The sequence below is a fragment of the Antechinus flavipes genome, chromosome 2, assembly GCF_016432865.1.
Source record: "Antechinus flavipes isolate AdamAnt ecotype Samford, QLD, Australia chromosome 2, AdamAnt_v2, whole genome shotgun sequence".
In the NCBI taxonomy this organism is placed as follows: domain Eukaryota; kingdom Metazoa; phylum Chordata; class Mammalia; order Dasyuromorphia; family Dasyuridae; genus Antechinus; species Antechinus flavipes.
Genome location: NC_067399.1, coordinates 51,490,982 through 51,505,193, shown reverse-complemented (window position 1 = coordinate 51,505,193; position 14,212 = coordinate 51,490,982). Strand labels below are relative to the sequence as shown.

General features: G+C 34.9%; 1 protein-coding gene and 1 long non-coding RNA gene across 4 annotated transcripts in view; one reads left to right on the top strand and one right to left on the bottom strand.

Moving 5' to 3' along the window:
* ZC3H18 (zinc finger CCCH-type containing 18) overlaps positions 1–14,212 on the top strand; it is an 83,759-nt gene that overhangs the window by 53,657 nt on the left and 15,890 nt on the right. For 2 of the 3 annotated variants that reach the window (XM_051974799.1, XM_051974800.1), the window contains exons 10-13: positions 223–348; positions 5,774–5,875; positions 12,689–12,832; positions 13,767–13,919. In XM_051974799.1, the coding sequence (XP_051830759.1) occupies positions 223–348; positions 5,774–5,875; positions 12,689–12,832; positions 13,767–13,919 (525 nt within the window). The remainder of the gene's footprint in view (positions 1–222; positions 349–5,773; positions 5,876–12,688; positions 12,833–13,766; positions 13,920–14,212) is intronic. The other variant, XM_051974801.1, reaches the window with a different exon arrangement.
* Positions 300–6,409, bottom strand: LOC127547800 (uncharacterized). Its single transcript, XR_007950268.1, has 3 exons — positions 6,297–6,409; positions 1,395–1,596; positions 300–398 (listed from the first exon to the last, which is right to left on the bottom strand). It is a non-coding gene; the product is annotated as an uncharacterized LOC127547800 (long non-coding RNA).

Below are 14,212 nucleotides of genomic sequence, written 5' to 3'. Positions count from 1 at the left end.
AGGTAAGACAGATGAGAAAACATTGACAATCTATTCACAATGCCAAAAAAAAAAGAAATTATAAAAATGAATTTGGCTGAATTGAATTGTGTCCATAAAAATCTCTAAATGGAAGAAGGGATAATTTTTAGAGAGAATTCTCAAAATTGAGAGTTAACAAAGTTAAGTAACCAAATTTTCCTTAAGTTGATAGAATGACTTTTCCTCCCTTTCTTTTGTTAGGTCATCTTCTCGTTCATCATCATACTCTGGTTCTGGCTCCTCACGATCCCGGTCCAGGTCCTCATCCTACAGCTCCTATTCTAGTCGGTCTTCTAGACACAGCTCATTCTCAGGCAGCAGATCCAGGTATACTTTCTTTGGCCAGTGCTCTCCAGCGTTACTGCCTCCCTGCTCTTCTGGAAAAAGAGATGGAAGCGGGTCAAAGGCAATCTGTGGACTTTGTGTTGAACGACTTTATTTTTATACAGTTTTCAGTTGGGGCCTTGGTTACTTACAGTTTGGGGGCCTCTTTCCCCATGTACCCTCGCAACAAAGGCAGTCAACCAGGGTACCTCTTTAATAATTCCTAAATTCCGGTCAAGGTAGTTTGCTCTCCATGGAGGGTCTCTGTCTCCTTGTCTCAGGTAGGTAGGCTATATTCTTCTGCTAAATGTTTGATTGCTTTTAAATGATTTGTGTTAACTATAAAATGTTGAATGCTATGTTTTAAAAGTTATTAATATGTCCTAAGACTAAATGGAATAGAATATAATTGTTGTAAGTTTTGATAAATGAAATGGAAATGAAAACATAAACTGTTTTTCTAGAAATACCAGTTTCAGTGTATTTTCCTAGTATGATGGAATTGAGCTAGACCCTCAAAAAAATTAGGAGCTGTATAATATATGAGCTGGCCATTGCACATATCCCAATTTTGGGCTTCTCCAACCACCAAAATGTAATCTGTATTTATTACTAAAAATTTAGACAATTCCCTCTTTTAGAACTGCTGTTGAACTTTTTTTTTTAATTGTTAATATTCCTTTCCAAATTTTACTTAGTCATTTGTTTTCATTTGGTTTTAAGTCGGAACTGAATGAAATTTAAATGAATTACATTCGCCAGATGCTTAAAGCTCTATACTTCTTTAATTGCCCTTCCCCCTTTGTACTTCTACTTTTTTACTTTTAACAATTACCTCAACTGTTCACAGATCATCTCAGGCTTAACTCCACTGTGTTTTTTATGAATAAACAGATTCTGACACTCTCACACTTTGCTAACAAAGTGTTTCTGTATTCAGCATAACTCTCCTTGTCTCCTTTATTTATGTAACTAATCACAGATTTGGAGAAGATAGGCTAAAAGTAGGAAAGGCATCTAAGATCAGTGACTTTAGAGTTAGAAAGTACCTTACAAGCCAGTTAGTTCAGTTTCTTCATTCACAGGTGAGGAACCTAAGGCCTGGAGAATTTAAGTAACTTGCCCAAAGTTCTTCACAGCAGCAAGTGTCAGAGACAGTCTTCTAACTCGTTTAAACCCAGCCCTTTTCTTTCTGAACTGAATGGGTGGGTTGGGCTCCACATATAGGCAGCTTCTGTTTTAGATTCTATCCTGGATTGGGAAGCAGATCATATTATTAATATGCCATGAGCTAGGAAACCTAACAAATATTATTGCCTCATTCTTATATTAACTAATAACTAGAATATTCCACTCTTAGCTAAAGTCCATTAAGTAGCATATTTAAAACAATTTAACATTAGCTTTTGGAGGAATGATGCTTTTCTTCCTTTTCCCCATGGTTTCATTGTGAAACTTTATTATTAGATATTATTGTTGTATAAAGCCTTTAATGTTCTCAATTCTGATTGATATACGATTTCTAAGGCTATGAAATAACAAAGTTCTAACAGATTCCTTGCTGAAAGAAAGTTATATTATCATATAACTTTGCACAGAGAAATAATTCGTATAAATAAAAATTTCAAACATTTTTGAACACCTACTATGACCTGACCATTCTTCTAGGTACAATTGGATAAACAATTTTGGTCCAGGAATTAGAAAATATTGCTTGTGCCCTCATGGATCTGAAAATGAGATTCATACAATATACAACATTTGTATGTGGAAAAAGACTCAAAAAGACTTTTCCAGGTCATCTAGAATGTTAAAATACTCTGGTACATTTGTATAGTGTTTTATCATTTTTATAGCACATTAACAATATAAACACAGCAAGTGCCCATCTCCCTACTTGACAAAAGAAAAAACTCTTCTCCAAAAAAGTAGTTTACTTTAACACATCTCACGTTATTAATATTTAATGCTTCCAGAAGAAGCTAGCTATGAACTATGAGTGACTCTCCCCACTGGTGAACTTCAAACATATCAAAATCTCATACAAATGAATATAAACGATGAGTATAGACAAGTACATAATAATCTGTAATGTGAAGAAGCATTAAAATTATAGTTAACTCAAGAAATAATGTTAACCCAGGAAATAACTTCCTCAGGAAAGTAAGTTAGGAGTAACAGGCAAGTCTGTTGAATGATGATTGGTGGCACCTTGGCATGTGGAAAGACAGTGATAGAAACAAGCAAACTATGTGCTGTTAGATTTGTTTGAGAAATTTAACTTAATAGAAAACCTTGAAGACCCAACAGAGGAATTGGAAGGAAAATAATACTGTTGGTGATGACAGACAAATGCATTTGGATGTAATTTTGTGCAGGTGGCAGTTTAAACCATAAGAACAGAGGAGCTTCCCTTTTCTGTTGTTTCATGGGATGACAAATTGGAAGCATGTAATTTGGAAGTTTTATCCCAGCTCTTGAATCCAATTTTAATTAAACTCAAACACTATATTGAAACCTATGTGCCAGAAATGATTTTATTCGTAAACCTAATAAGTTCCATAATTTAAACATTAAAATCTTAGCAGTTACATGAAATTGTTATATGCTTTTGAAGAAAAATGCTATTAGTTGTTTCCCAAATAATTGATGAGTGACAACTTGAACAATCCTGGTACAACTTGGATTGTAAGAGGGAAAGTTTCAAGGATGATGAGTACTTCTTGCCTCCCTCTTTCCTCTTTTTTTCTTCTTAATTTGTCATTTTTGAAAATGGGGGTGATGGATTTCTTTGAAAGATTGTGTATTGCAAGTAGGTAATTTGTTATGAAATAAGTTCTTACAGGTTTGGAAGAAAGACACAAGTAATACTCTTGTGTTCAACTGCAATAATATACTATAACTTACTATCATTTGAGCCTTCCCACTCTATTAAAAAATAATGAATTTATATCCTAGTGAATTATTTTATAAATATTTTCTATCATATAACTAGTATTCAGTGAATAGTGTTATGGAATTGGATCATTAAGTTTCTTGAAAGCTTTTTAAAAAAAAAAAAACTTTACTGTTCTACAAGAATGTATAGTAGTAATTAGTTTATAATCATCCTTTTTGTGTTTGGCTTCCAGAGTTAACAAAAAATGTTGAAATATTTGCATGACAGATTTTAATAAGGAAAAATGTAATACAAGCATATTAGACATTTGCTTCATTGATGACATGAGTCCCACAAAACATTTACATTTACCTGTTTTGATTGGTTTGTTTTAATAATCTTGTTTAGGCTCTTTAGTATTCACTAGCTTGAGAGGCTCTCAGTCCAGGAAATGACTTTTGAGTGACCCTCAAACCTTAAGTACATCTTCGGCTTAACCCCCCATTTCTCCTTTATTTATTCTGATATCCCCATTTGCCTATAGGATATTTCCAGACAAATAATCCACTAATATCTTAAATTTATCTTGTCAAAACAGAATTTGTCATTTTTGTGGAAATGCTAGTTTTCAGATATTTTCCCTGTTTTCCCTGTCTCCATAGGCTAAAATAATTTTTTAACACTTTTTTTCTCATGTCCTTTCTTCATTGAAAAAGCATTGTGGCATGGTGGGAAAAGTGATAAAATTGGAGTGAGAGGACTTGCATTCAAAGTCCATCATTGCCCATTAGTACCTTTGTGATTCCTTCTCTAGAGAGGCCTCAGTTAACTCTTATCTATAAAATGTGGGAGATGGAATGGAGTTTTAAGGCTACTTTTAGTTCTGCCCATCATCCCATTCCTTGTTTTATATCTCAACTTCGTCTCAGCTTTGATGCTTTTTCACACCCCAACCCTGTCTCTCCCCTTGCTCATTCCTTCACTGGTCCAAGTTCTGCATTATGCTAGCCAGATGATTTTCTACAGAAAACTAGCTTCTTCCCACCATTGCCACCATACAAGTCATTTGTATCCTTCCACAACTGATACAGAACTTATATCCATTCATTCCTTTAAACAATAGTTGTGTGGGGGCACATCAAGCACTAGAAATATAAACATGAGGACCATCAAGGTTTTCTGATTCAAACCTCTCATTTACAGAGGAGAAAACTGACCTAAAGATGGTCACCCTAGAAGTCCATAGGATTTGAATCCCACTCTATCACACATTCCTGTCTCCACCTTAAAAGGGAATCATGCAAATAATTGTTGTGGAAAGTGAGATGAGCATGGGTATTCAGTCAGGGAAGCCTTTGATGAAAAGGTAGGAACCACACTTGAGCCTTTGAAAATAGAGGAGAGAAGAGGAGGAATCAGGAGGCAGGCTGGTGCTAGAACAGAAAGCACTCGATTTGGAACCCTATAAATCACATCCATGCTCTGTCACTTAAAACCTTTGTGACTTTGGGCAAATCACTCCTCTCTGTGGACAAACATTAAACTTATCTGTGTAATGAGAGCTTTAGACTACATGATCAACTTTAATCTCTTTATCATTTGTGTTTTAAAACTAGGATGCAGAATGATTTAAATTCTAGATTATAGCGTACGTTTATGTGGGTATTGCGGGATAAGACTGGGAAGCTAGGTTGGAACTAACTTGTGCCAGTCCTTAAAAGGCCAAGTTTATTCTTAATTCAGTAAATAATGTGGAACCCTTGAATCTTTTTGAAGAGCGACATTATCAGGTAGTACAGTAAGATTTTTTGTGTTATGTCAGAACAGTGTTATGAGAAATGAAATGAAGACAAGATGGACTGAAGGCATCAAAGACCACTTAGAATCTTATCACAGTAAATTAGGCTAGCAGAGACAAAGGCATTGTTAGTGGGAAGTTAAAGAAAAGAAGGATTCTGGAGACATTTAAACTCATGAAAAAGAGAGGGATTTCAGTCAAATAATGATGCTGCCACAGGCCCTTCCATTTTAAAATATTTAATGCTTCACTCTTCTGCTCTGTATCTCTTCACTCCTTCCATATTAAATGCTTTTAGGAGTTTGTGTTATATTTCTACATTCTCTCTCCATATGGCCAATAGATTTTAAACCCCCTAAGCACAGGTCCTCATCTTTAACAACTGTTTCTATAACTACTACCATAAATCTCATTTGCATTCCATCAAATATTATTAACTTATTTTTATTTTTTGATATATTCCTTGCAGTTCTTCTACTATAATTTTAGGGGATATTAAAAAGAAAAAACTGAAAACAAAAGTGACCTGCAGTTGGAGAAAAGATTCATGAAGTTTTCCAACTACTAATAAATAATTAGTATTTTTCCATAAGTCTAGCCTAAATGCTTCAGCAAAATGTTAACCCTTCACATGAGCTTACATTTTGCAAGGCATGTAGCATGGTAATTATTTTAACAATTGTGCTTTTGAATTGTATATATTTATGCCATGTTTGTCCCTGACAGCCGTTCCCTATTGTTTTACTTCCCAGGTCTCGTTCTTTTTCATCTTCCCCTTCTCCATCGCCAACACCATCCCCACACAAACCTTCTATAAAAACTAAAGGAGAGCCTGCTCCACCTGCCGGAAAAGGGTGAGTTTGGAGAGATTTACTTACTTGCTCAAAAAAGTTCTTAGAAGAATTATCAGTTTCCCTATTTTTCCAACTAATTTGTTCTTTTTTCTTATGTGTTTGAGATTATGGAAGGAGATTCATAAAGAAGGAAAGTCTTATAAAATGAAGTTCTATTAAATATTTGTGATTGATGGCAGGACATCAAGTGACAGGATAAGCAAGAAAGTGAATGTAAAGTGACCAATTTCCATAATAAAATGCTTTGAGTAGATGTGCCTGTGTTCTAATAGGTGAAAATAGGAAAGTTAAATCTTTTGTGTTTATGCAAGTTTCTATAATTTGTTGTATCTCTAACATTGGCAAATAGGCTTTTCTTAACAGAGAGTTTTCCTGATCTCCAGCTTAGATTCCTATTAAAAATTAGTTTGTAATGAATTACCTACTCCTGTTGGGTTGTTCTCAGTTATCTTATCCACTCTAAAATGTCGTAGAAATATCTTGTTGCTTCTGCTAAAAAACCAAAAGCAGTGTTAAACAGACTTTTTTTTTCAATTTCTCCTAAATTAAATAAAATTTTTTGACATCTTAATTCTTTTTTTTTAATTGTTTTTCATTTTTCCAAGTACATGCAAAGATAGTTTTCAATATTCACCTTTGCAAAACCTTATATTCCAGATTTTTCTCCCTTTCTTCCCCTCATCCCCTCCTCTAGACAGCAGGTAATCCAATATAGGTTAAACATGTGCAATTCTTCTAAACATATTTCCATATTCATCCTGCTATGCGAGAAAAATCAAATCAAAAGGTGGGGGGGGGGGAGCAGAAAATTGGGAGCGAGGGAATCTTTGCAGCAAATTTCTCTTATAAAGGATTTTTTTCTTTCTAAATGAACTGAGTCTAGATAGAGCCATTCCCCAATTGAAAATGGTTTTCAAAGGATATAGACATATCCTTTATTCAGAGGAATAAATATGTGCTGTCAGTAGCTATTATAAAAGAAATGCCCGAAATAGAAATTAAAGCAATTTTAAGGTAGTTGTTCACATCCATTATATTAGCAAAGGTGACAAAAAAGTGAAATTGAAACATTCCAGAAGGGCTATTGGAAAAGTTATTTTTATGCATTAGTATAGTTGACTAGGACAATCATTATGGAAAGAAATTTGGAACTGTGCCCCAAAAGTTATTGAATTCTGTATACTCTTTAATTCATCAGTACCATTACTAGATTTTTACTCCAAAAGAGGAAAAGAACTTGCAAATTATAGCTCTTTTCCCGATTGCAAAGAATTGGGAACTGAGGGGATATCCGTCCATTGGGGAATGGCTTAACAAGTTATGGTACATGAATATGATAGAATATTATTGTGTTGTAAGAAATGATAAAGGGAGAGAATTTCAGTAAATCTGGGACAATTTACATGAACTTAAGCAAAGTGAAGTGAGCAGAACTAGGAGAATAATTTACGTTGGTATCTGTCTACAAACCCCATTGCCTGGCATAGCATCTACGGTAGATTTAAATTTAAAACAACACATGTTGATGGGATAGGTTTCTCTAACTTCACCTGCAGCTGAAAGGGAGCTCATTTTCCTCACATTGTTCTTAGCATTCTGGCTACATGTGTTTGGTAAAATAAAGGGTTTTTTTGGAAAAAGTGACAATTCTGCTTAAACTCTTGTCAAAGCAGTCTAGTTCATAGATACAAATCCCTAGGAAGTTACACAGAGAAAGCTTCTATACATACCAGACTAGTTTTAGCACCATTCTCCAAACAGAAATGGTATATCCAGACTGGGTATGTGCTGGAGCAGATGATGCAGATACTACTGAGGCTGTGAGATAGGTTTACCTTTGTAGGCCTTCAGTCTTTAAAGTTTTATGGATGTTATTTGTTTTTACATTGCTTGCAGTTATATTAGTCATTATGATTTTCCTTATTTCACTCTCTAATTATACAAATAATTTCCATGTTTCTCTGAGTTACTTAGATCAATCATTTTTTGAACTTGAAATCTGTGATTTCATGGAAATAGGGACCTTATAAGGAAACTCCCTTCTCTAACTCAGATCAGGTATAGTTCTGCCATTGCTCTGCTACCTAGTCTTGGGATCATGCGTCTAGAGTTGGAGGGACCCCCAGAGTCTAAACCCTGTGTCTTACTAGTGCTAGAGAAGCCTAGAAAATTGTGGTCACACGGCTACTAAATAGCAAAAGCTCCTTGACTCCAAATTCAGGACACCTCATATGTATTACACTGCCTCTTCTAGATAATTACTATGGGACACTACTGAGAGGAGGGTGTATGACTCACCTAGTCCCAGAGCTCTTGCAAATTCAAGTCTTCCTGACTCTGAGAGTTAGCTCTATCTGTGAGACCTCATCATAAGTGGTTCTATGACTAGCTAGGATAGTATCTATTGAAACTTTCTGTCTTTAATCTCCTGGGAATTTATGACCACAAGTAGGATTGCTTTGTCAGTTTAATACAGCTTGATTGCTTTTTTCATATAATTCTTTTATTTTTTTCCAAAGTAGTTGAAATTCATAGTTCTACCAACCATATGTAAACACCTTGATTTTTGAGAAGCAGCATGGTGGAGTAGAAAAAGCTCTGGTCCAAGAGTCAGAACTAAGTTCTAGTACCAACTCTGATACCAACAAGCTTTTTTGTGTGGAAAAAGTTTTTTTTTTTTTTTTTCAATACAAAATGAGAAAAGGAAAAAAAAATGTCATGTATATATTGAGATTATAAAAGAACATTCAATATAAAACAATTTTCATTTCAAGAAAATCTATATAATGAATACTAATTTTTTTCAAAGCTTTCCAGCTTTTCTTTGCTTTCTTTTTGATTTTCTTTTGTTTACTGCTGTGCAGTTTTTAGCTTATTTTCTCCCCACCCCAAAGAAGTTTATTATTAAGCATGAATATATGCATAGATATCTATAAACATACACATACGTGTGTGTGTGTGTAAGTGTGTAAAAAAGACTGTGCTATACTTATTTTCACCTGTTAACTGTTTCTCTGAAGGCAGATAGCAATCTTCCTTCATGGACCCTTCATGGGTCCAAGGCTTTCCATGTTTTTCTAAATCAACCAGCTCATCATTTCTTACACCACAGCAACCCATTCACATCCTATCTGAGAGATTGTTTGAGAAAGTTTTCCCCCAAAGTTTCTCCATTCTGTCTATTCTTGTCTACAAGGGTTTTATTTGTAGAAGAAAGTTTTAATTTAAAATGATCAAGATTAGACCTTTTTACACTTCAAAAGTGCTCTCTCTCATAATATAGTTTAAGATCTCTTGCTGCTATATTTTACATCTTTTTTCCCCTAGTTTCTTTCAAGTTCCTGATTTTTTGTTTTTCCAAATGAATTTTGTTGATATATTTTCTAACTCAGTAAAATAAATAATTTTAATTGAGGTGACATTGAATAAGTAGATTAATTAGGTAAAATTATCATTTAAAAATTATATTGACTTTTACCTATCCATAATTATTATTCAGTTATTGAGAGTTGAGTTTATTTGTATAAGAAACTTTTTTATGTTTATGTTCATATAGTTTTGTTTCTGTTTTGGCAGATAGACACTTGGGTGTTTTATGCTAAGTATTTTAAATGGTCTAAAACAAAATTAAATAATATTGCTCATATATTTGTATTTTCTGTACTTTTCACTTTTGATTAAATCTGTTTTAACTAACTTTATCTGAAATCTTGATTATTATCCCTGCTTTTTTTAGATACTAAATTTTACTCCTATTTTCCATTTCTGTTTTATGGGTAAATTTGTCCCATTCACATTCTAAGCTACAATTATTTGTTGTATAGTTCCTCCTACCATATCTCTCCTTACTTCACTGTTTTACTTCAACCTATTATCTTGCTCTCTTATTACCCTACACAACTTTCTAAAAGTCCCTCTCTTATCCTTCCCCCCTACTCCATCCCTTTGACCTCTTATTTCATTCTGAATTTAGAAGATTTGAGGGGGTGGGGTGTGTGTGTGTGTTTGGGTTTCCTTCTTTAACCCATTCCCAATAAGGCTCCAACACTATCCATATTACTAGCTTCTTCTATGTCAATTTTTCCTTTTATGCCTTATTTGTATGAGATATTTACCCCTTATCTCTCCTTACACAATTTATTTTTCTGGAGTCACCCTATCATATTCGGCTAAGCCCAAGGCTTTCTGTCAACCTACCCAAATAATGGTAGTCCTAAGGGTTTTGCTAACATTTTCATATACACAGAGTAAACAATGACCTTATTGAGATCCTTATAATTGGCCTTTAATGTTTATCTTACAGTTTTCTTGGGTGTTATATGTCAAATTTTTCCCGAAGTTCTGGGGATTTTGTCACAGAAATCTGAATGTCCCTTTTTTTCATTAAGGGTTATATTTAACTTTGCTGGGTAAGCTTCTCTTGGTTGTAAATTCAGCTCTTTTGCACTATGAAATATAGTATTATGGTTTTATAATAAATGATGAGCAGGTTAATTTCAGAAAAGCCTGCAAAGACTACATGAAATGATGCTAAATGAAGTGAGTAGAACCAGAACATTGTATACAGCAACAAGAAGATTATGTGGTGATCAATTGTGATGGACTTAGCTCTTTTAAACAATGAATTGATTCAAGGCAATTTCACTAGATTTGTGATGGAGAAAGCCATCTGCATCCAGAGAGAGGACTGTAGAGACTGAATGTAGATCACTGCGTAGTAGTTTCACTTTTTTTTTTATTGTTGTTTTCTTATTTTTCCCCCTTTTGATTTGATTTTTCTTACAACAGGATGAATGTGGAAATATGTTTAGAAGAATTGCACATATTTAACCTATATTGGATTATTTGCTGTCTAGTGGAGGAAGGGAGGAAAATTTGAACATAAGGTTTTATAGGGGTAAATGTTGAAAACTATTTTTATATGTATTTTGAAAAATAAAAAGCTAGTATTATAAAAAGAAAAGAAATACAGTATTCCAAGACATATGGTCTTTCAAAACAGTAGCTGCTAGGTCTTCTGTAATCCTTATTGTAGCTCCATGATATTTAAATTGTTTTTTCTTCTTGCTTCCAATATTTTCTCCTTAAGATGAGAACTTTGAAACCTCTATAAGCCTTTCTCCTGGGATCTCTTTCATGTAGTGATTGATGGGTTTTTTTTTTTCTTTCTATTTCTGTTTTTTCTTCTCATACTAGAACTTTAGTGCAGTTTGTCTTGATAATTTCTTGTAATCTTACATCAAGATTCTTTTTATCATAATTTTCAGGCAATCTGACTATTCTTACATTGTTTCTCCTCCATGTGTTCTCCAAATCACTTTTTTTTTCTGTTGAAATATTTTACTTTCCCTTCTAATTTTTCATTCTTTTGATTTTGTTTCATTTCTTGCATCTTAGAATTTCATTAGCTTCCCCTTGCCCAGTTCTAGTTTTCAAGGATTATTTTTTCTGAAGTTTTTAATTCTCTGTTTCAAGTTGATTGACTTTCTTTTCATAATTTTCTTGGATTGCTCTCTTTTTCTTCCTAATTTTTCCTTAACCTCTTTTAATTTGATTTTTAAAGTTCTTCCAAGAATTTTTTGTGCTTAAGAACTGGGTATGAACCTGAATTTTCTCTATTCTCATAGTAGTTATCTATGGTTGAGGTGTGTCTCCTTTGTGTATTCATTTGTTTTAGCAGCTATTAGTTTAATCAAGTTGTAGATCCAAGGTGTAGGAAATAATGTCCCAAGTCTTAGGATCCTTCTTTTTCTGAGGTCTGTTCCAGAGCCCAATATTGGGTTCGCCACTCCTACATTACAAACCCTAGTCCTGTAGTCCCTCCAGTGCCTACAAACTATAGCTGTCCTGTCTTCCCTGGCACTAAAACCAGGGACTCTACTCTCCTGCACGTTCCTACCCTTCATTACTGCTCTCATCAAGTATGCTAGCTCCTCTCCCTGCAACCACAGCCCAGGATGCCTCTGGTCATCACAGGTGTGCTTGGTATCCCTTAGATGGTCCTTTGGTCTACTACTCAACTATCAAACACCAACACTCTTTGCAAAGTCAAAATTTCTAAAGCTGAGGGTGCCTCTCTACCCAGCTGCTCCCAGTGCTTATTTGTTGATTCAGCAAAGTGGGTCTGGAGGTGTTTATACTTCTCTCAGGCCAAATCTCTGCCTCTGAAACCAGATCTTTCCTGGGATCTTCTTGCTGTTTTGAAGTGATGTTCTTGGGGGTAGGGGGGGTGTTTGTTGTTGTTTTTTGGTCAAGAAATTTGGGGAGCTGAAAGTTTTCTGACTTCTGCCATCTTCCCAGAATCCTTTCAACCAAGTTTTTCTTTTTTTTTTTTTTTTTTTTAATGGCCTTTGGCAAGCTAGAAAACTCCTCCTTGTACCTGGGGTTAGCTTTAAAATTAAGGCCAGGTGAATCCTAAACTCCCTTCCAGCCCCAGCATTCTCTGATCCTAGTCTGCTACCAGCTTGCTCTAAGTGAGGTTACTTAAACTACTTTAATAAACCCTTCTCTTTGGAGTCTTTAAGAAATAATCAGTGTTACTCATTTGACTTTTTAATCACAGGAGAATTATTTACAACCTAGTGTCTTAGAATAATTTTGTTCTTTCAGACAGAGGGGTTATAGATGGAATATCTTCAAAGTGATAGGAAAGTTCATTGACACATTGTTGCATTGAGTTGAAGCAATAAAACTCTTAAGATTATGCTTTTTGTCATACCTAACTCTGGATGTGACTACATTTTGGGAATTTTGTTCAGAGAGTAAAATTTCTTTGGTACTGGTAATATCTATATTTTAATTCTTATCTTTTAGAGAGAAGTCTCTGAAAAAGCCAGTTCCCCCTCCTGTGCCCCCACAGTCCACTAAAACTATTACACCTGCAGCAGAGCCAACCAAACCAGGAGATAACAGAGAAGCCAGAAGGAAGGACCGCCCAACCAGAACCCCACCCAGGAGGTGAGGTCATTGTGCTTTCTTTGTGAACACTAAAATTTGTGAATGCTATGCAGGAGTAGTCCCAATGGTTATTCCAACACAAACCAGGAAATGGTAAACTTGGGAATCCAGAAGCAGCAAGATAGGGGATTAAAATTAGAATTCCTGAACAAGTAGAGATAGTCTTCCCATAAACAAAAAGAATTTGGAAAACTTGATATTCCAGTTTAGTAGAATGACCCATTAGATTTTGAAGCAAGAGGCTTGGGCTTTGGTTCCTACTACACCACAGACTAGCTTTTTAACCTTGTTCAAATCCTCAGCTTCCTGCACCTTAGTGTCTTTCTGTAAGACGATGAGAGCTATTTTGCCCATATAGCAGGGTAGTTATAGAGATTTAATGAAATAATGGATGTGTAATCTGTAAAAGTACTTTAAAAACAAAATTTTTAAGGAACATGCACTTTATCACCACTATTGTTGTTGCTATTTGTCGTCATTATTATTACTTAAAGCATGGAATAATGCTGTGAAGGTTGAAGGTTTAGTCTCTAGACGAGCCATGTCATCTTGCTTTTTACTACTAAAAATAGTGTTCTATGTTCACAGGTTCAACATGTGGAATTGAACATGTGGTGTTCCAATAGTAGGGACCAATAGGGTCTCTTTCCATCTAATAACTTCTGTCTCTTTCCATTGAAACAAGTTTACTGTGGTGATAGACCATGAGAATGGTCAGTTTTGTTTTTTTCAGAATTGACATGAGTTGTCACTGAGATTTTCTTTTTTTTCCATAAAGAAAATGGAGTCCAAATGGGCCCTTAACATATCAAAAGAAGTTTATTTGTGTGAGCCAGGGATTGGAGCTGTTTGTCTCTGATAAGTTAGTAGCCTCATCACAGCTGAGATAAATTGGCCTTGATCCTTTCTAATGGGATGTCTGATTGTGTTGCAGGCGGACCATCAGCGGCAGCATCAGCGGCAGTGCCAGTAGCTATAGCGGATCTAGTTCCCGATCCAGGTCATTGTCAAGATCTCTCTCTAGGTCCCATTCCCGATCAACTTCTGCCTCTATTTCTCCCTCCCCATCAGGGTCCAGGAAGTCCCGGTAAGAAGTTAAGCCAAGTGTTAGCTTCCTTCTCCCTGAGGTATTCTGGGACCAATTACTAGTAAAACCTGTAAGTTTGAAAATATCCTGGGGACAGTTGGAAGGCTGCTACACTGTTAGAAAACAGCTCTGAAATTCAGTCTTAATTTTTAAAAAGAAAGTTCACACACATAATTCTGTTCATTTTAGAGATAATATTCTAAGTGAATATATGTCTAACATAGAAAGAAAGTGCTTTAAATTTATGTAGTAAAATTAGAAAATTTAGACTGATAGTTGATGTCCTGTACTTC